The sequence below is a fragment of the Podarcis vaucheri genome (assembly GCF_965113315.1).
Source record: "Podarcis vaucheri genome assembly, chromosome: 16".
Classification (NCBI taxonomy): domain Eukaryota; kingdom Metazoa; phylum Chordata; class Lepidosauria; order Squamata; family Lacertidae; genus Podarcis; species Podarcis vaucheri.
Window position 1 is genome coordinate 11041676 of NC_138754.1, and position 21671 is coordinate 11063346.

The 21671-nt window shown below is 48.3% G+C and overlaps 1 protein-coding gene across 2 annotated transcripts; it reads left to right on the forward strand.

The window, feature by feature from the left end:
* The first annotated feature begins 569 nt into the window (after positions 1-569).
* Positions 570-21299, forward strand: KLC2 (kinesin light chain 2). Of its 2 annotated transcripts, none has more exons than XM_082202218.1 (16): positions 570-691; positions 6471-6727; positions 7486-7716; positions 9138-9210; positions 10443-10665; positions 11490-11577; positions 11900-12001; positions 13296-13469; positions 14414-14513; positions 15117-15166; positions 15276-15349; positions 16471-16579; positions 17059-17208; positions 17416-17540; positions 17867-17927; positions 18847-21299. In XM_082202218.1, exons 2-16 carry the CDS (start codon positions 6479-6481, stop codon positions 18925-18927), a joined length of 1890 nt encoding a protein of 629 aa, XP_082058344.1. In that variant the 5' UTR covers positions 570-691; positions 6471-6478; the 3' UTR covers positions 18928-21299. The 2 variants fall into 2 exon arrangements, with proteins under 2 accessions (XP_082058344.1, XP_082058345.1); XM_082202219.1 differs by having other exon boundaries at positions 586-691; positions 6477-6727.
* The last annotated feature ends 372 nt before the right edge of the window (positions 21300-21671 follow it).

The window sequence follows — 21671 nt, forward strand, 5'->3', positions numbered from 1 at the left end:
GTTTCGGAGCAAACTTGCCTAGGATAGGATCGCCCTGCGGCCGGGTTGGCTCACCGTTTTAAGAATTAATTTGCGAATTGTGTTCTGTTTGCGTTTTGTTGTTGTTGCTCCAGAGAACTCCTGGTATGAGGCGATAACCATAAAATATAGCGAATAAATAAAACGAGAGCCCCCCCCCGCCCCTTTAAACACAGCGGGACTTCTCTTCGTAAACACGCACCGCTTCCCGCTCATTTAACAAAGTGTGTGTGTGGGGGGGAATCACCCCTCCAGGTGGAGGGGCCCGTTGCCCCACCCGGCCACATTTACTTTTATTTATTTATTTATTATTTTCCGGCCACATTTACTGACATATAAAAACACGTGCTAGGACTTACTTATTAAAAATACCAAAGGGAAAGCACCAAGTAAACCGGTAACAACTTCGGAAAGAGAAGCCAAGGCATCCTTCCCATCCCCTTTAAGGCGGGAAGGCACGACCGGCGGCGGCGGCGGCGCTCCTCCTGATTTGTCCTCCGGCACTATTTCCCCGGCCGGCCAGGTTGCCCCCTCCCCTTTAAGGCGGTTGTTTTGGGGCGGGGCCGCGCGGCTGCCGGTGCCGCAGTGCCTGCCGGGAAGGATGTGAGGCCGCCGGTGGCTGGAGAAAGAGCAGAAGCGGCGGCGACGGCGAGGACGAGGGAGGCGCGCGCAGGTGCGTTGCGTCGTGTCGGCGGTGGTGGTGGGCGGTGGGCCTCCTCGGTCGACAGAGCCCCCCCCCATATATGGCGGAAACGAGGGGGTGGGTGTTCGCGCCGAGAGTAAGTGAGGGGAGGGGGTCAGGTAAGGAGTCGTCCTCCCCCCCCCAAGTAAAATCCCCCTATAGGATGAAATGAGGGGTGGGTGGGTGGTCGTTCGTCGAGTCATCTTGTGCCCCCCCCCAAGCAAAAAGGTACCCGAGTGGCTGGTTGGTTGGGCAGGGAATCTCCCTTCTGCCATGTAAAAGCCTTCCCCCCTCTACGTCAATAGGGTGGAAATAGGGGGGGTGTTTCTCTGCATGACCCCCCCTCCACCGCTTAGGGTGAAAAGGAGGGAGGGTGGCTGCCCAGGATATAAGTGAGAAGTGGCCTGTCAGACAGCACCCCCCCCCCCAGGATGAAATGCAGGGTGGCTAGTGGGATACTTGAGCAAAAACTGCCCCTTGGCAGAAGATGGAGATGAGGGGGCGGCCAGGTGGGTGAGTGAATTCCCACAGCAGAGGAATGTATGGTGTTGCTAACCCCCCCATAAGTAAATTGTGGTCCGTCCTTCTCAAATCTTCCTCCAACTGGTGGGCGAGTTCCTTCGGCTTGTTATAAGGGCTTCTCAAGAAGCCCAATGGGGCAGGCAGAGGAGACCCCCACCAATTTCATAAAGGTGCCCGCAGAAAGTGGGGGGGGTGAGTTATCCCAGACGAAAGAGAGGGACCTAAGATAGATGTTCCTTTGTATTTCCAAAAAGATGGGGGTGGGATGGGGTGGGCAAGGGCAAAACCTCCTTAAATGGAGGGATGAGTTTTCCCAAGCCACAAGAATGAGGAATGTGGTTATAGGGGAGCCTTGTAAGGGATTCCCCCACACAGCAAAAAAAAATACAGGGTTGGGTATTCAGAAGTTGGGGGGGGGAGCTAATTAGACACTTTTTAAACGAGGGCCTCTATAAACCAAAAGGGGTTCCTTCCACCAGCTGGACGAGGAGTTGGTCAAGAGGTGAGTCCTCTCAAGACAAGAGGTACCTGAGAAAAGGAGACAATTATTCCCCAAAAGGAATAGGTAGAAGAGGGGACCCCCTAAGTCCCTCATAAACACTGAAATGTCGGAAGAGGCTTTTGCAAATCTTCTGCGAGCAGGAATAGAGTAGAGGGAGATAGAAGTTATTAGAGTTCTCTTGATAAAAAGAGAGTGGAGGGGCACTATTGTAGCAAGGGGCTGCAGAGTGTCCAAAATATGGGACCTAACGTATTGTGTGTATCTTCGGGGGGGGGGAGTGTGGATACCTTATGGGTTGATTTGAGACAACCCCCTTCAAGGAAAGGGTGACGGACGTAAAGTGTGGCACTCTTCTCCCTCCCTCCCCCAGCCACAAAGTAATCATGGATGAAAATGCTTCTGGAGTTGAAGTAGAGAATCCGGTGTAGTTTCAGAAACTTTTATCCCAGAAAGAAGAGATGGAGGCTCCCAGGAGGGGGGGGGTGTTATATAGGTGATGTGTGAAGGTGAGAAAATATTTGAATAGCAGGAGATCTACCTGCAGAAGGGCATTTGCTGGGCCACCAGAGAAGAGGAATGGAGACTTGTATACATCATTGCTCTGCTGTAGTGACTCTTGTATCGCCGTCTATTTTAATTTTTAAAAATATATATAATATAAACCACCTTGGGAACTTTGGTTAGTAGGCAGGTATAAATACTCCTAAATAAAAATAAACAAAAGAACAAGGAGTTCCCTTTCAAAATGTGAGACAGGTGTCTAGGGAGGTGATGAAGGAGAAGGGAATCGCCCTCCTTCCTGCCTTACCATAAGAAGGTGGGAGGCATTATTAGGATCTCCACAAAGTTAAGGTAGAGGTTAAGGTAGTACCCTACCTTCAGTATGATCAAAGAGAGGAGAGACTTGATGTACCTTGAAGGAGCACAGCCAAGGCCTGCAGAGGAGGAAGGAGGCATGTTGCTAACTGGTTGGGCAAAGACGGCTGAGAGAAAAGGAGGCATGGTGGGTTGGTTAAGAAGTTGGGAAAAGAAAGGGGGGAAAGCAGGAGGATTGAAACCCCCCCCCCAATAAATTAGAGGGCATTCTGCAATGCCTCAAAGGCATAGAGGAGGTAACTCAATCAATGAGATGACCCTCCTAAAGGTTTAAGGGGTGGTTGGAATAGGTGAGAGGGGTGAGCCCCATAATTCATGAAGACTACCAGCCTGAAGATCAGGCTAAGGAGACAACCCAGTCTAATTGGAGATGAGGAGAAGATGAAGCAGATAATATTGAATGAATTAGGATCATCCCTTGAACATCAGAGGACAGAAACAATCTGGGTTAAGGGGAGTGGAACCCCAACTCTTTTAAAAAAAAATCTGTGAAGGCCTCAGAGTCAGTACCATTTCAATGCTCTGGAAAGAACTCAAGTGGAAGGGGAGAAATTTGAGAGGGTGGAACGAAAAAGTAGTCCCATGTCCCCCAATTCCCAGAAATAATCCAAGGCTAAAAGGAAGAGTTTCTGGACAAGAGGTATTTTTATAGGCCAAGAATTCTGGAAAAGGCACATAGAATGCTCTTGAGGACTTGGCTATATCTCCCTTGCATCTTACACTTGATTTTGGAGGTGCTTCTCTACAGTTGTGTGGGCCTAATGTGTGTATGTATGTATATGTATATATGTGCACCTTGAGCCTGTGTGATCATACAGCAAGGAAGGGCCATCTGTTCAGAAGTCAGAAGTTCAAGTCTTGTTTCTTCCTTTTTTTCTTTGTTGTGATCTTCATCAGAAATCCTGACTATCCAGTTTCTTGAAATGACGGACATGCTTGTTTGTTGGTAAAGAGGGATTTCCTTTAAACAAAATTAAAGATGAAAAGAGTACAGAGGTCTCTACTTTTGCCCTAAGAAAGCCCCAGAGTGTAAAATCAAATCTGCAGAATACTTTACAACTGAGGTGGGTGGGTTTGTGTGAAAGAACAGATATGCAAAGCTTCCCTGCCCTTTGTGATGTGGAGTGGATGGGTGGATATTTCTTGTGTCCCCCTCTCCTTTTTTTTTTTTGCTTCTGTACCTGCCCTAGGTAAATAGCAAATCTTATAAAATGGGAGATACTGCCCAAAGTTCCTTGAAAGATTCTGAAACCTCTGGCCGAAAGCATTTCCTTCCTTATTTCAAGGGGCGGGGATGTTACGTTGCACCAGTCCATCATTCATCCTTTCCCCTCTCCTCTTGATAAAGAGAATGTTAAAAGGGCAATGGAAAGGAGATTGAAAATAAAAGGGTAGGCTGAGAGGGAGAAATCCTTTTATAAGCAGATATGACGGGGGGGGGGGCGGACGACAGAGCACACTTCATTCATATTTGGGCAGGGGTCAGTGCAGTTCTCAACATTTGGATACAAGGACTTCTGAGTTTCAGCTCTCTTTCAGATCAAGTAGAGACGGGCAAAGTGAGTTGTTAGAAATGGCAGTCTGGTAACTTAAAGGGAAAAGAAGTGTGTCTGGTTCTATCCTGCGTGTGCGTGGGAGAGGTTAAAGCGATCCCTATTGCGCTGCGGCTTCAGTTTGGTTTGCTGGGCACGGGACTCCACGCCGCATTGCGTCTCGATTGCCGGGGCCTGAGCCAGCCACCTACTGGGGGAGCCGGGAAATGCAATGACAGCCGGACAGGAGGGGGAAAAAGGGGGGTTTCTCTGCCCCTCTTCTCTCCCTGCCGCTTCCACTTTTCCTTTCCTTCATCTCAAAAATGGTAGAAATAGAAAAGGTTCAGAAAAGGCCAACTGAGAAGATCAAGGGGGGTGAAGTGACTCCCCTATGAGGAAAGATGCAGCATTTGGGACGTTTTGAGCTTGGAGATATAAGCCGAGGAGGAGGTGGCATGATAGAAGTTTAGAAAAATCATGCCTGGCATGGAGAAAGTAGATGCAGAAAAGTTTTTCTCCTTCTCTCATAACACTAGAATTCGTGGACATCCAATGATGCTGAATGTTCAGTTGGGGGAAAAGAAAGTCCTCTTTCACGCAGCGCATAGTGGAACTATGGTACTCGCTTCCCCAGGAGGAAGGCATGGCAACCAACTTGGGTCGCTTTGAAAGAAGATTGGATAACTTCATGGAGGAGAGGGCTATCAGGGTCTGCTAGCCATGGAGGCTATGCTCTGCCTCTAGAGCATGGGTAGGCAAACTAATGCCCAGGGGCCTGATCCTGCCCAATCGCCTTCTAAATACGGCCTGCGGACGTGTTTTTACATGAGTAGAATGTGTGCTTTTATTTAAAATGCATCTCTGGGTTATTGGTGGGGCATAAGAATTCATTCATCCCCCCAAAAAAATATAGTCCGGCCCCCCACAATGTCTGAGGGACGGTGGACTGGCCCCCTGCTGAAAAAGTTTGCTGACCCCTGCTCTAGAGCATGAGCAGGCAAACTAAGGCCCGGGGCCCGGATCTGGCCCAATTGCCTTTTAAATCTGGCCTGCGGATGGTCCGGGAATCAGTGTGTTTTTACATGAGTAGAATGTGTGCTTTTATTTAAAATGCATCTCTGGGTTATTTGTGGGGCATAGGAATTTGTTCATTTTTTTCCTTTCCAAAATATAGTCTGGTCCCCCACAAGGTCTGAGGGACGGTGGACCGGCCCCCTGCTGAAAAAGTTTGCTGACCCCTGCTAGAGTCAAAGGCAGTGATTCTTCTGAATACCAGCTGCAGGAGAGAGTGCTCTTGTTCACAGGTCCTGCTCTGCAGGTTTCCCATAGGCATCTGGGCAGCCACCGTGAGAACAGGATGCTGGACTAGATAGGCCATTGTCCTGATCCAACAGTCTCTGATGTTCTTTGATTCCCGAAATGCTGGGGGGGGGGGGCAACTGCACCTTCTGCCAGACCTTTTCCCTCATTTATGATGGGGCTGTGACTCATCGCCCCCGTGTTGTAACTACAACCATTCCAAAGTTGAACTCGAGCATACCTAACAGGTTCTGGTGCTCAGCCTGGCCTCAAATTAAACCCCACCCTGTGCCACATCCTCGCCGCAGGTATGCAAAGCTCAGGTGTCATCTGGGTCACTTAGAGCACAGTCCTTTGCACTCCAGAAGTCAAATCCCACTGTGGTTGTTTGATGGTAGGGCTGCTCCCTTGTAAGTATGTTTTAGGATTGCTGCCTAAGGGTACGAGTGGCTTCCCCATGTGGGAATAGCAGGTAGTAATGTTCTTTCTCATGTGCCTATGCTTTAGAGCAGGGTTTCCCAAACTTGGCTGGTTTTGGACTACAACTCCCATCATCACTGACCACTCATCCTGCTAGCTAGGGATGACCTTCCAACAAGCCTTTTAAATAGAGATTAAGATCCCAGTTTCCATCTGTATTAGAACTGTTTTTAAGTTCTCATTGTTTTATTGCTTGTCTGTTTGCCACCATGGGCTCCTTGGGGTGGAAGGGTGGGGTGTAAATTTAATTAATAATAATAATAATAATTACTTAACCCATACAAATTCACTTGTTCACATGCACTCGTATACCAGCAAAAGTCATGTATTTCTTCTAAGACAAGAAAACCAACTTGTGCGATGCTTCTGCGCTTCCTTTTTCATTCTAACCTACCTCATAGGATTGTTGTCATGTGTGCTACCTTGACCTACTCTGGGGAAGAGTGTGATAGAGCCATCATTATTAAAACAAAGAAAACAAGCCTGGCTTAGTGGACCTATTCCAACTCTCTCCCCCATATTCTTTTCTTTTTCTCTCTCTCTCTCTCGCTTTGTGAAGGCTCAGTGATGGCGACCATGTTGTACCCCCGTGAGGAGAAGCTGGAGAAGATGAGCCAGGATGAGATTGTGCTGGGCACCAAGGCAGTGGTGCAAGGCCTGGAGACGCTGCGCACTGAGCACCACTCGCTGCTGGCCGCCCTTCTCGACACCGTCAACCGCCTGGAGCAGCAGCACGAAACAAGCGCCGCCCAGGAGAAGGCCAGTCTCCTGCGCAAATCTCTGGAAGCCATCGAGCTGGGCCTTGGGGAGGCTCAGGTAACAGCCACTAGTTCAGGGATGAGGAACCCTGTGGGCCCTTTGGATGTTTGGATGCAGAGAAATGGTGGGAGGAACCAGCTGGGGGGAAGAAGGCTGAGAGCCTGGGAAGTGGTGGTGGCGGCATAACGATGAGTGGCCAGAGGGAGAGGAGCTGAAGAGGTAACAGGGCTTAGTGAGCTGGGAGAGTCTGTGGCAGAGAGAAGCTCAGAATCAGAGACAGAAGCCGAAGCAGGGGAGTGGGATGAGGGAGGCCAAGAGGCAGAGATAAGTCAGGCTGGCGAAGAGTCACAGGTGTCTCTCCCACCTGCTGTGACAAGCTCCTCTCCCCCCTTATCTCCCAGAACCAGAAGAGTCATGAAAAGCATGGAGGAGAGGTTGGCTGCACGCAGGCACAGTCTCTGATTGTTTGGAAAAAGCCCTGGAGAGGAGGAGATCTAAACGGCTGTGGGGAGGTGGAGACCTTTAGTTTCGTGGAGTAAGGGAATGAATGGCTGCGCTCGTTAGGCCTGGCACTCAGCCAAGTCTGCAAAGATCACGTTTTTACTAATAAAGAGTTAACGCCAACTTTCAACTGAGTGACTTACTGACTGGATCGCTCGGTGCCTGCTGAGCTGACTGGGGTTGATGGGAGTCACAGCAGTGTCTGGAGGGCCAGAGTGTCGCTAACACAAAGGTTCCTGGGGCTTTGACACCTGTGTCCCCTTTCCTAGTTGGAATTTCACAGGCCTGTGTTCACACCAAGTCTCCGGTTACAGGTGATCATTGCCCTCTCCAGTCACCTGAGCGCGGTGGAGTCGGAGAAGCAGAAGCTGCGGGCTCAGGTGCGGCGCCTGGTGCAGGAGAACCAGTGGCTGCGTGATGAGCTGGCGGGGACCCAGCAGAAGTTGCAGCGGAGCGAGCAGTCCGTGGCCCAGCTGGAGGAGGAGAAGAAGCACCTGGAGTTCATGAACCAGATTAAGAAATTTGATGATGATGTTTCGCCATCGGTGAGCCTTCTCTCTTTCTTCTTCTGATTTCTCTCAACCCTACGCTCTCCTACTCGTGACCCTCCATATTTAGAGAATGAGCTGCGCTTGCAGTGTCCACCAACCTAGATGGCTTTAAAAGCGGGTGATTGGTTGTTTGTTTTCTGCCCTTTGCCCGAAGGTCCCAAGGCAGATTGCAGCACTAAAACACAAGAGCAATTTAAAACAACTTAACATTATACAAATAAGGTATGTCTTAAAAGCACAGAACTCATGCAGTGGCATAGCGTGGGTTGTCAGCACCCGGGGCAAGGCAAGTAATTTGCGCCCCCTAACTCGTGGATTTGTGCCCCTTAACCCTAACCCCCAGATGTTGCGCCCGGTGCGGCCGGCCCCCCCTGCACCCCCCACGCTAGGCCACTGAACTCATGTGTCAAAGGCCCCTAAACCCCTGAGGGCAGAGGAATTGCCAAGGTGGCCTCCTTTGCCATTCTCAGCCGCCGAGAAAGATCTGTAGGGAAGGAGGCGGTATTACAGGTATTTGGGGCCTAAGTCATGTAGGGCTTTAAATATTAATATGAGCACCTTGAATTGGATGCAGAAACAAACACAGGCAGACAGATTTGTGAACGATAAGGTTACCAGGCAAAACTATACCTCTTCTCCCAGGCCTTTGGCTGGGGGGGGGGGAGTATTGCTTTTGTTTACTATGTTCTGTACTGTTGTGTTTTTATATTGTAAACCACCCTGTGATCCTTGGATGAAGGGTGGTATAAAAATGTAATTAATAAATAAATAAATAAAATAAAATAAAAGTCACAGTGGCTGTGTTCGTCCTCCACTGTCTTTGTACCTGAGAGAGCCCAGTATCTGTGTACAGTTCTGCTCACCTCACCAAGAATATTGTAGAGCTGGAAAAGGTTCAGAGAAATGGCAACGGGAAATGATCAACAGGTTGGAGCAACTCCCGTGGGAGAAAAGGCTACAACGTTCGGGGCTTTTTAAGTTTAGAGAAAAGGCGAGTAGGAGAAGACATAATAGAAGTATATAAAATTAGGCATGGAGTGGAGAAAATGGGTAAAGAGAAGTCCCGCTCCAGCCCTCTCAACAGTAGCATCTACCTTAAATCAGGGGTCGAGGAACCTGTGGCTGTCTGGATGTTGTCAGACTCCTATTAGCCCCAGCCAGCATGGACAATGATTAAGGATTATGGGAATTGTAGTCCGGTAATATTTAGAGGGCCAAAGGTTCCCCCATCCTTGCTATACATGAATGTCAGCAAATTGGGAGTGGAACACTGCAGGTTCGGCAATCCCCAAGGACTGAATCAGAGATGTGAGCTTTGGTGATTAGGATGGTGCTGGGCATTCTTACCATTTTCTTTTGTCTTCGAAATGGTAGGAGAGTTTCAAGCCCTGATTGTCTTTTTTCTTTCTGCCCAGGATGAGAAGAATGGGGAGACGGGCAAAGACTCCTTAGATGATCTGTTCCCAAACGATGATGACCAGGGACAAGGTGAGCTACCTTGGGCTAAGTAGACCATTCTGATCCAGCAAGTCAGTTCTTACAGCAAGGAGTCAGAATACTAGAGATAGTGGCCTTCAGATTGTAGCATATCCGTCCAGGCTGTCAATAACTGCATGAGGACTAGAAGCTTGCTCCTTAAAGCTAGAATGGCAAGGATTGTTCTGTTTAGGAGTGTTCTGTATCAGAGTCATCATCTTCGTTAACGTCAATAGACCAGAAATACTTACCTAGGAGCAAATATCTTGTATAATAATGACTTGATTTGCCGGCTAAGGAGATCACCAGGGAAATAGATTAGTGATGGGGAACCTGTGGCCTTCTAGATGTTGCTGCACTCCCGGCTTCCATCAGCCCTATCCAGCAAGGTGATGGGAAGGAGGGAACATCTAGAAGGTCAGGAGCCCCCCCCCCCCCCCGCTCTCAAGTTAGATGATCACAGGTACTGGAGTAAAAAGTACAAGACATGGGCAAACCCCAAAGTTGTTGGAATTCCACCAAAATTTGAGGAAACTAAAAATGTTCAGGGTTGTAGGCAGTGCTAGTCCTGCTTGGGGTAGACCCATTGAAATTAATAGACATGACTAACTTAGGCCTGTTAATTCCAGTAGGCCTACTCTGAGTAAAACTTAGTTGGGCATCACCCCATGTCTAGCAGACATAAATACTTTTCAATATCTCAACCACAGATAGGTTGGCTAATATACTCGTGACAGAAGAAAGGAATGATCATTTATTTATTTATCTGAAAGCTGTTTTGCCCTGCTCTTCATCTGAAAAGGCTGCTAGAGCAGTTTACATATCAGTTGCAAACAAGACAATCCCTGCCCCTCATGTGTACAACGTTCAAAGACCCGACACAAAGTGAAAAGGGGGAGGGGAGGGAAGGGGAGAGGAGAATACACAAATTCAGGCCCCTTGTCCCGTGCATTTACCAAATTCTTAGCCTGACTTCTCTTCCCTCACGTAGCTCTTAATTCCAGCCATGAAACACTGTGATCATATAAATTCCATAGGATGATGGCGCATTATGTGGAGAAGTCTACTAGCTCTCTGTCCTGAGCCTGCTGCCTATTCATTTTAAGCGTGTCTAGGTGTTTGTGTTTGCATGTGCATATACACCTGCTTTGAGTGTGTATGTATAGCATACTGAAGAACTGCTTTGTGGAGGGTGTGGGCAGCAGATTCCACCCCCCTTTGATGATGCCAATGTATTTCTCCAGGGCAGACGCATGGTAGTGGAGACGCAGCAGCCCAACATGGTGGCTACGAGATTCCGGCACGGCTGCGGACACTCCACAACCTGGTGATCCAATATGCTTCCCAGGGGCGCTACGAGGTGGCTGTACCGCTCTGCAAGCAAGCACTGGAGGATCTTGAGAAGACCTCAGGACATGACCACCCCGATGTGGCTACCATGCTGAATATTCTTGCTCTGGTTTACAGGTGTGAGGCTTGGCTGACTTGGGCTGAGGGCAGGGGACTGCTTTTTGACCTTAGATCTAACTTGGACATGCAGAGAAAGCGTGTGGAGCTGCCCTGCTGAGACTGTATCACTTTAGGCTGCCGTTACTGAATTGCTTATTTGCAGGCTCTCATGCTGAAATAAAAGAAACTCGGAAAAGCTCCTTGCTTTTTGAAAGTTAGCTTGTTAGGAAGATGACTAGCTTTCCAAGTTCCTTGGAGAACAGTATTCAGACGTGATCAGAAGCCACCCCCTAGCCTGACAATGTGCAGTCTAGAAAGGACTGTACCCCATGCCTTTTGTGTACTGTACATTCAGATGTGGGCTTTTATAATTTATTTTATGTTCTTAATAGCATTTGTAAACAGCTTCATATACTGTATATATTTTTAATCTATACAGTATAAAAATGAAAAATATAATCAGAATAAAAGTACAACCTGAAACCAATAAAACAGCAGTCTAAAGACTTGTAAAAGCATATTAAAAACAAATGAAACAAAAATTCAGAGCATTCAGTTACATAAAAATAGGCCCAGTCTTATGGGTCAGGGAAAGCCACTCAGCTCCCTGGCCACAACCTTCTGCACCAACTGCAGCTTCCGGACCAATCGCATGGGACGCCCTGCATAGAGCTCATTACAGTAGTCCAGTCATGAGGTTCCTAACGCATTGAATCTCAGTGGCTAAGCTACCTCTGTCCAGGAAAGGACATAGTTGGTGCACCAGCCTAAACTAGTAATAGGCACTCCTTGCTTTGGAATTCTCTCTGGCCAAAATAATAACTTATTTTTCTTCCTGTTAGGGATCAAAATAAGTACAAGGAGGCTGCTCATCTTCTCAATGATGCCTTGGCCATCCGGGAGAAGACCTTGGGAAAGGACCACCCTGCTGTAAGCACCCTGATTTTTTGCAAACCACTTTGAGGTCTTTTTTTAAGACAATCAAGCAGTGTATAAATTTTATTAAATAAATAAATCATTTCAGAGCCTCTAGCAAAAACCATTTGGATGCTTGAGGTTCCCCCTCCCCCTCGATAACGATGAGGACTAGCACCTTAGATCTTCTCTTCGCCTCCTTTTTCTTTAATGGATCACCTTTGATTCTGAATCTGCTAGCCTGCTGTGATAACCTGTTCTGAAGTAGAGTTCTGAGGTTCACACAGCAATCATATCCCAGAGTTTTGAGTTGTACAATGTACCTTTTCATCCTTAGGTGGCTGCTACCCTCAACAATCTGGCCGTGCTGTACGGTAAGCGGGGCAAGTATAAGGAGGCGGAACCGCTGTGCAAGAGGGCTCTGGAGATCCGAGAGAAGGTACTTAAAGAAGGCCGCTACAGGCAGCAATACTTGGGGCATATCCCCGCCCCGCCCCCCGTGCTTTCTTTTTCTGCAGAAAATTTGCAGTTTCCAAAGTTCATCTGTTACAATGCATGGATGCTAACTATGAACACAATATAAGGCAAACTTCTCAATGATCAAGTTTTTAAGGTAAAGGTACCCCTGCCCGTACGGGCCAGTCTTGCCAGACTCTAGGGTTGTGCGCTCATCTCACTCTAAAGGCTGGGAGCCAGCGCTGTCTGAAGACACTTCTGGGTCACGTGGCCAGCGTGACAAGCTGCATCTGGCGAGCGAGCGCAGCACCCAGAACGCCGTTTACCTTCCCGCTAGAAAGCGGTCCCTATTTATCTACTTGCACCTGAGGGTGCTTTCGAACTGCTAGGTTGGCAGGCGCTGGGACCGGACGACGGGAGCGCACCCTGCCGCGGGGATTCGAACCGCCGACCTTTCGATCGGCAAGTCCTAGGTGCTGAGGTTTTAACCCACAGCGCCACCCGTGTCCCTTGTTTTTAGCTTGTACTAAATTGTACAAGTTTTTAGCTTGTACTAAATTCAAGTGAAATGAACATGGTAAATTAGATCACTTTCTAGGATATCGTAATGGTTTCCCAATGCAAACTGAAAATTTTCTGATGCAAGTTACCCTGATCTGCGTGGGGAAAATGTTCAGGATATAAACAAATAATATATGAAAAAAACCTATTAAACAAAACAAAATGCTGGAAGATCTGATAAGTCCCTGGCCTGCAGAGCCATTGCCTGTGGGCTATGGCTTCACCCTCCCCACTCCACACACCTTTGTTGCTGTTCTGTTGTCAGGGATCTTCATCCCCACCCTTTTGCTCAAAGTCATATTCCCTTGACAAAAATTGCAATACATGCACTGCGCTTGTTAAACAAGTTGCTTCTATTTAACCCCGTCTCTTCCAGGCTGTCTGTTTCCCCACCCTGCTCTTCATTGTCTGTTGTCCTCCTTTATTCAGAACACTGAGGACTAGAATCTTGTTTGGAAGAGTGGCCATATCTCAGTGGCAGAGCATCTGCTTTGCATGCAGAATGTCCTAGGTTCAATCCTCAGTGACATTTTCAGGAAATAACCCCTGCTGCCAGTCAGATGGGATGAATAGCCTGATCTGGTTTAAAGTAATTTCCTATGTGAAATTGATGGTTTGGGCGATCGGCACTGGGAACTGGGATTTGGCAGAAGCATGGACAAACTTTGCTTTCTTTCTTTTTAAGTGATCAGTGTCTCCTCTTCCCAACCTCCCAGGTGCTGGGGAAGTACCACCCAGATGTGGCCAAGCAGCTCAACAACTTGGCTCTCCTTTGCCAGAACCAGGGCAAGTACGAGGAGGTTCAATATTACTACCGCCGCGCCCTGGAGATCTACGAGTCTCGCCTCGGGCCAGACGACCCCAATGTGGCCAAAACTAAAAACAACCTGGTGAGAGGGGCTGATTGGAAAAGTCCAAGAGAAACCTTTGGGGGTGTGGGGATGGTTTAAGCGGGGGGTGGAATCTATTCTAAGCAGTTTTCTTCCATGCCAGATTTTGGTTGGACTACAACTCCCATTATCCCCCGACACCTTAGCCAATGTTTAGAGATGATGGGAGCTTTAGTCCCAACAACAGGGGGCCCAAGGCTGAAGAACATGGATAGCATGCTATAAAGTTTGTATTAAATGCTTTAAAGTCCGTATTAACTTTGTGACATTTAACAGTATGATGTTTACTGTAGGGCTTGGGGCACTACAGCCCTCCGGATGTTGTTGGACTACAACTCCCAGCAATCCCAGCCAGCAGGGGGTGATGGGAGTTTTAGTTCAATGTCTTCTAGACCAGGCTTCCTCAACCTTGGGCCTCCAGATGTTTTGAGACTACAGTTCCCATCATTCCTGGCCACTGGTCCTGCTAGCTAGGGATCATGGGAGTTGTAGGCCAAAAACATCTGGAGGCCCAAGGTTGAGGAAGCCTGTTCTAGACAATGGCAGCTTCTGTAGCCCCTGATTTGCACAGTGCTCATCAGTTACATCAGTGCCTTTGTGCTGGGGGGAAGAAGGGAGGCAGGAAGGCAACTTTCAGGTGCCCCTGGAGCCCTTCCATCCTCCTCCCCTGCCTACTCCTGATTGGTGCCTTTCTGCTGTTTTACTTTGCAATCATTGGCCATGCCACTGGAAGACAGGTTAATCCCCTGACTGACCACCTGGGTTGAATAATGGTCTGTGCAGTCTGCCTCTTCTCTCTGCAAGAGAAAGGACAGCACTTCATAGAGTTATGCTGCTAGTAGAGAATCCTGGTGTATGTAACATCCAGCTTTTGCTAGGCATCAATGCTTCCTGATCCCTGTTGCCACAGCCTGTCCCTCTGACCTCAGAATATGCCCCCACAGGCCTCCTGCTACCTCAAACAAGGCAAATACAAGGATGCTGAGGCCCTCTACAAGGAGATCCTGACCCGAGCACACGAGAGAGAGTTTGGCTCAGTCAATGGTGAGTGCAGAAACAGGTGGTGGGACCTCATGTGTACAGAGAAGGGTTGCTTCCTTTTATTTTATGCATTTCAGGTGTGGGGCAGGAAAAGACACAGCTGGGACAAAATAGGGGTTGTGGCTGCTATCAATCAACTGATCAGGGGCACCTCTAAAAGCATGCCCTTTGCTAGCACTGACCATCAGCTGATTGGCAGGGCTGGCAAATCACTGTGCCTTTGCCCACATGGTTTTAATGACTTTTTTGTTATTACATTTCTATCCCATCTTTCCTCTAAGGAGCTCAACCTGGCATACACAGTTCTCCCCTTTCTCCCCCTTTTTCCTCACAGCAACCCTGCGATGTGGGTTAGGCTGAGAGAGCGTGACTGGCAAATTGGTTGGTGCGTTGAAATGTGGATATTTCATAACACACACACCCCTGAGTTTTATTTATAACAAATTTATGTCAAACTTTTATTTATAATTATGCAAATGTACAAGAAATATTTTTAATGTCCTGAGGAGTCCCACGAGGTGGACTGATGGTCTGCCCTGGTTCAAGGCAGGTTCTTCACTGCTGTAAGTTCTTTTCTGTTCTTCCCCCAACCACCGTTCTTTGTAGGAGAGAATAAGCCGATCTGGATGCATGCAGAAGAGCGAGAGGAAAGCAAGGTACCTCTGCATTGGGAGGGAGAAGGGAACCCGACTTTCCCTTGGGGGTGGATCCAAGCCGTCTGACTCACACCCTGCCCTTTAACCTTTAACCTTGCCTCCCCCTTAGGAGAAGCGCAAGGAGAAAGACAGCGCCCCCTATGGGGAGTATGGCAGCTGGTACAAAGCCTGCAAGGTGGACAGGTAAGGGGTAGCCCCCCTTTTCTTTTTTTAAAGGTTTTAAAAAGGTTGCTCCTGACTTTGAGTTGGGGCTAGGAGCTTGAAATGAAAGAGAAGCAAGAGGCTTAAGAAGAAGAAGAGTGAAATTGCTGCTGCTGCAAGTTAAGGCTGACGTAGTTTCCTTATTTCACAATGGTTAGGATTCATTGATTGTCTTGATAAGACGAGTGAACTTAAGTACATAAGAGGAGCTCTGCTGGATCAGGTCAGTGGCCCATCTAGTCCAGTATTCTGCTTTCACAGTGGCCAATGAAATGCCCATGGGAAACCCGTAAGCAGGATCCAAGCACAAGAGCCCTCGCTGTTCCTGTGGTTTCCAGCAACTGGTACTTAACTGTGTGATCTAACAGGTGGCTTTTACAGCTTATCATTTAAGATACAGTGGTGCCCCGCAAGACGAATGCCTCACAAGACGGAAAACTCGCTAGACGAAAGAGTTTTCCGTTTTGGAGGTGCTTCGCAAAACGAATTTCCTATGGGCTTGCTTCGCAAGACGACAATGTCTTGCGAGTTCCTGCTGGTTTTTTTCCTCCCCCCCCCCCCTCTAAGCCACTAAGCCGCTTATCAGCTGATCCGATCAGCAGATAAGGCGCTAAAAGCCGCTAATCTGCTAATCCTTCAATGGGCTTGCTTCGCAAGATGAAAAAACCACTAGACAGAACGGATCGTCTTGCGAGACACCACTGTAGTTTCTGCATAAAAGAACCAACACAAGTACAACAGTATTGGCAGCAGTAATGCAGAGAAAAGGCTGGAGCAAAGTGTGGGAACAGCATAGGTGACCTATTGCTGGGCAAAGCAATCCAGTGGTTTAAATTGAGACGATATTTTAGCCCAGTGTGTCTGTCTTAACACAGTAGCTTTAACTGTAATTATGTTAGAACAGTTCTAACAGTAATTATGTTAGAACAGTTATAAGATGCATAAATGACAATTGATTGATTTTTTTTTTTTAAAGACAGAAATTTGACCATTTAATGGAAACTTTATTTTGTGAAAAGTTCCTTAAGAGGACAGCAAAAGTGCAAGGGGTACAAAGAACGCTCTTGACCTATCTGTCTTCGCATTCTCCTTTCCACCCACAGCCCCACAGTCAACACGACTCTGAAAAGCTTGGGTGCTCTCTACCGGCGCCAGGGAAAATTGGAGGCTGCAGAGACGCTGGAGGAGTGTGCCCAGAAAACCCGCAAGCAGGCAAGTGCTGCATCAGGTGGTTGGCGGTAGAAGGATAGGCAGAACCTGCCCAGCTGTTAGGCAGGGTGAGGCCGCTGCTTCAGACAGAAGAACGCTCACAGGTGCCCTGCCTCCATCAGTACTGATTTGGGGCAAGATCGCAGCCATTTGGAATGAGATCTCACCCAAACTCATTCAAGATCTTGTGTGCTCCGCAAGATCTCAAGTGATTTTGGGTGAGATCTCTCCTCAAATCAGCGCTGATGGTGGTGCTATTTTGATGTGGCAGGGTGTGCAGTGGTGACAGAGCAGGCAGTGGCAGCAGAAGCAAGGCAAAACAGCACTTACCGTTTCACACACACTGCCCCTGAGGATAGGCAGTGTTGTTCCAGCAGTGGGACGGAAATGTGTGCTGGGGGATATTAAAAAAATTCTGCTCCCCCATGCTAGGCCATCTAGCTCTTGGATGCCCCAGTAGATAATCTCTGTATTCCAACTAGGGCATGGACGCTATTAACCAGAGCAAGGTTGTAGAACTACTGAAGGATGGGAACCGCTCCGAGCACCGATCAAACTGCGAGGGGGTCCTCAGCTCCAACAAGTGTGAAAACGGGATTGACCCGGAAGACAGAGCGGCTGAGTGGTCCGGGGTAAGAAGCAGCAAAACTTTACAAATTAATCCTAAAATGGAGGACAATTCAGTGCAATCCTATCCAACAAGGTGTGGGGAGTCTTTGGCCCATGGGCCCTGTGTTTAGGCTTCCCTTCAAGGAATGTGGTTGGCCTCTCTGGGAACAGGATGCTGATTTAGACATTTGGTGCTGATCCCTTTTCTTCTTTTCTCCCCGCCTTCCCAGGCTGGCTCCGGAGCCTTGCGACGCAGCGGCTCCTTTGGGAAGCTGCGTGACGCCCTGCGACGAAGCAGCGAGATGCTGGTGAAGAAGCTGCAGGGGAGCAGCCCGCAGGAGCCCCGGAACCCAGGGTAACTCTTCCGTCTAGTGGCTCTGCTTTGGGACCTGGGGTGGGCAGGATGTGCTGCAGACCCAAGGTCTAGCCAGCCCAATATTTTTTATTATTGTTTCAGCAGTATATAGCTAGCTGCTTTTCTCTGGAGAAACCCACAACACCCTTAGTGAATATCAAAAGGGGCTGTGTCTCAACTGCCTTGCATGCAGAATGTCCCAGGTTCAATCCCTGGTATCTTCAGGCAGGCCTGGGAATATCACATGCCTGAAACCCTAGAGAAGGCCATAGATCGGTGACCAAAAGGCCTAACTCCTTTGGCACTTATTTTTTGTCTCCCTGCAGGATGAAGCGGGCCAGTTCTCTTAACTTCCTCAACAAGAGCGTGGAAGAGGAGGCAAGCCAGGTATACACACAGACTGCAAATCACAGCCCGCCTCTCTCTCCCTTCTGAGTTGTTTCTCTGTTGGGTAGGGGAAGGAAGTGTGGTTACTGAGACATCACAGGATGTTCTTTCCCAACCACTTCCAAAGCCCTGATTGAAAGGGCAGAGCAGGGACCCATCCAGAAGCACACCAGGCAACCTCATATACAAGGGATAGTACCGGTAATTTATGTTGCATCTCTGTAATGAAACTCAGTGCAGATGCGCCACAGAATTGTCCATCCCTAGCAGAGGCTGATAGGGAGAAGGCACATTCAGATCAAAAGATCATGCAGAGGCACAGCAAACAGACTCATCCACCCAAGACTGGGTGCTTTAGATCATGGGTAGGCAAACTAAGGCCCAGGGGCCAGATCCGGCCCAATCGCCTTCTAAATCTGGCCTGCAGACGGTCCAGGAATCAGTATGTTTTTACATGAGTAGAATGTGTCCTTTTATTTAAAATGCATCTCTGGGTTATTTGTGGGGCATAGGAATTTGTTCATTTCCCACCCCCCTTCAAAATATAGTCTGGTCCCCCACAAGGTCTGAGGGACAGTGGACCAGCCCCCTGCTGAAAAAGTTTGCTGACCCCTGCTTTAAATCTTTGGGAGCCTTCAAGGCAGAGGTAGCCAATGTAGTGTTCTCCAGATGTGGGAATACAGCTCCCATCAGCCTCAGTCAACATAGCCAAGGGTCAGGGAAGATGTTTATAAAGCCCTGGCTTTTGAGTGGCTGGCCTATTCTACAAAAGTATGCCTTGCACCCATAGCTCCACCCACTGGCATGTGTTGTTGTCTCCATGAATGGTTGCCCACAAGTCAGTGCAGCCCTCTGGCTGAAAAAGGTCCCCCACCCCTGCTCTGACATGTTGACCATTGTCTCCCTTTCCCTTTTCCAGGCATCCAGTAGTCTATCTGACAGCCGTGGCCTTAGCGCCAGCAACGTAGACCTCTCTCGGCGGAACTCTCTGCTGGCGTGAGGATCAGCTTGGCCTGCACTTACGTTGCATTGTTGAAGACCTGGGCCACGTCCGACCTTCTGCCTTCTCTCTCTCTCTCTCTCTCTCTCTCTCTCTCTCTCTCTCTCTCTGTGCTGCTCTGCCTGTGACCACTTGCCCCCATGTCTAGCAGCAGAAGAATCGCCCACCCTCTTGTACAGGGATGTCCCGTCACAATTTGCCCTGTGTGGAGCAGTGTGCACTTTCTCACACACTTTCTCACACGTGTGCATGCACTCACGCATGCACACACACACACACAGCCTATGTCTTCCTCTCCACTGCAGCATGCTGCTGTCACCCTCGTTGTTGTACTTCGCTACTGGAAAAGAAACTGTAGTTTGCTAGGGTGAGTGTGGCTCTTAACTCTGCCATCTGTCCATCTCCTCTGCCAGCAGTTTAGCTTCTTGTAAAGGATAAGGTGATCCCACCTGCGCCAAGGAACCCCTAGGCTGCACTCCTCATGCATATACTGTATGCACTATATGTTTTTCAAGTGCCCCCTTCCTGTGAATGCTAAGAATGTATCTCTTTTGGTGGGGAGGAGGAATCTGTGTCTTTCAGAACCCCCCCCCCCAAAAAAAAATGAGTGGGCAGAGAGAGGCTTCTTACAGTGCTCCTAAATAAGCAATGCTATGCCCTACTGTAGCAAACCTCTGAGAGAACTGTGCCTGGGCTGAATTACCTAACAATTCAGTTTGATTTGTTTGTCCCCAGAAGAGGAAGAATTGCATTTCCCAGGGCACCTACAGTTACCCTTTGCCATGTGAAGTCTCTCTTTCATTTTCCCGCTATGGTCTTCTCCCCATCTCTTTGCTTTGCATTCTTGTTTTGGCCTCAGGGAATCGCTGTTCCTTTTCAAAGTCCCAACCCCCCCTTATTCACTTCTTCTCCCCCATTTTTTCCTCCTCTTCTTCTCTACCCAACCTCCCCAGTCTCTACTCTGCCTGTGTACAGCAGCCTCTTAAGAATTCTTTTGGCTTTTCATAATTGTTTTGCTCGGTCGGGGCTATGTCATTTGTGCACAGAACAGCTGTTGCCAGTTTTGCCCTTTCCGTCTCCAACCCCCCTAAAATAGTTTAGGGCCAGGGGAAGAAGGCAGCTGTGGAATCTAGCTCCACAGTTTCCTGTGTCATGGATGCTGGTGCTGTCAAGCTAGCAAAACTACCACCCACGCTCTTCTATCAACAAAACTTGACCACATGGCATTTGCTGTTTCCCCTTCCTTCTGGACTGAGCAATAGCAAGGCATTGTGAAGCAGGAATGGCTGGCCTTCAGCGCTGGACGTTGCACTTTCTGGGTCATTCTACACTGGACAACAAATTTTCCTGGAATATTTGTCTCTGTTTCTATCAGACCGATGCACGGGAGTGCAGTGTAGGGGACTTTGGATTCCAGGCATTTCCCGTCTGCTGGGAGGAGTATGGCATTGGGAGCATGAAGGTATGGGGTGATGGACGGTGGAAATTAAAGTTCTTCCTTGTAATAATCCCCATAAATCAGTGCTGGAAAATATTAGCCCAACCCCTCACTCTATCGTGTGACCTTATTAAAAATCACGTTAAGACCTGTAAGCACTATAAATGGAGCTGCCTTATTTCCTGGTGAAGGTTTTAAGCTGCAGCTGCAACCTGGCATGTGTGGCGGAAGAGTAAGGAATTTGAGCCATTCTCTCAGTGGCAGCCAAGCTTGCCCCCTCCATGTGACATTGGACTTCAACCCCAGTCATTCCCGACCATTGGACTTGCTGATGGGGAATTGGGAGTCCAGCAGTGCTTGGGGGGAGATCACCACTTCTGTTCTAAATTGACCCACCCCTCCAGGAGAGCTTTCTCCTTTGAGTCTGCTGCTATCCTAGAGTTTCTAGGCCAAGGATCTGTGTGCCTTTTTAGTAGCTGTTTTAAGAGGCGAGCATTTCAGTGGTTGCAAATTCTCCATTCTGCCTCGGTCGGGAGGCAAACTCAGCTGGCGTTGCTCCTTCCTGCACAGCTATTAAAAAGCATGGGTGGGGGGTCCTTGCAGTTTAAAGCTGGCGACTTTAATTTGCCTCTTCATTAGTTGCTCTCTTAGCTCAGTATTTAAGCGAGAAAATGTTATTTAAACCAACAAAAGAAGACAATAATACAACCAGGCCCTCTCACCTGACTGTATCCCTCTCTTTCAGGAAAGTACATACAAATGGGCAGGGCCCAGAGCGACTTAACATCGAGTGAGGGGGGTGGGGGTGGATAGCCTGATAGCTGCTCTAGGGTGGGATGGGCTGAGATGAAGGGAATAAATGGGATGGGGCAAATTTTGCTCTGTATTTAATGATGTTGCTGTAGAAAACATAATAATAAAAAAATGAAAGCTCCTTACTGTACCTGGTTTTTTCTTTCCTGCTTCTCTGGTAGTCAACTTTGCCCCATTCTTTCAGGTCACATCCACACCATACAGTTAAAGCACTATTATTCCACTTTTAAATGTCATGGGAAAACCTTGGAACTGTAGTTTAAGTGTGCTGAGTAAGTGCGGTAGCTCTGGAAGGTCAAAACCCTTAACAAATTACTGCTCCCAGGATTCTTTGGGGGAAGAAGCCATGATATGAGTGCTATAAACTATGTGTGGGTGTGACCTTTATCGCAATTGTAAAAGCCATCGCTGTTTCACATTCCCAGCATGTTCACACTCCTGTCTCAGCAACGTCTTTGCTGACTTGGTCACGTCCACAAAATGGAAGATGGCA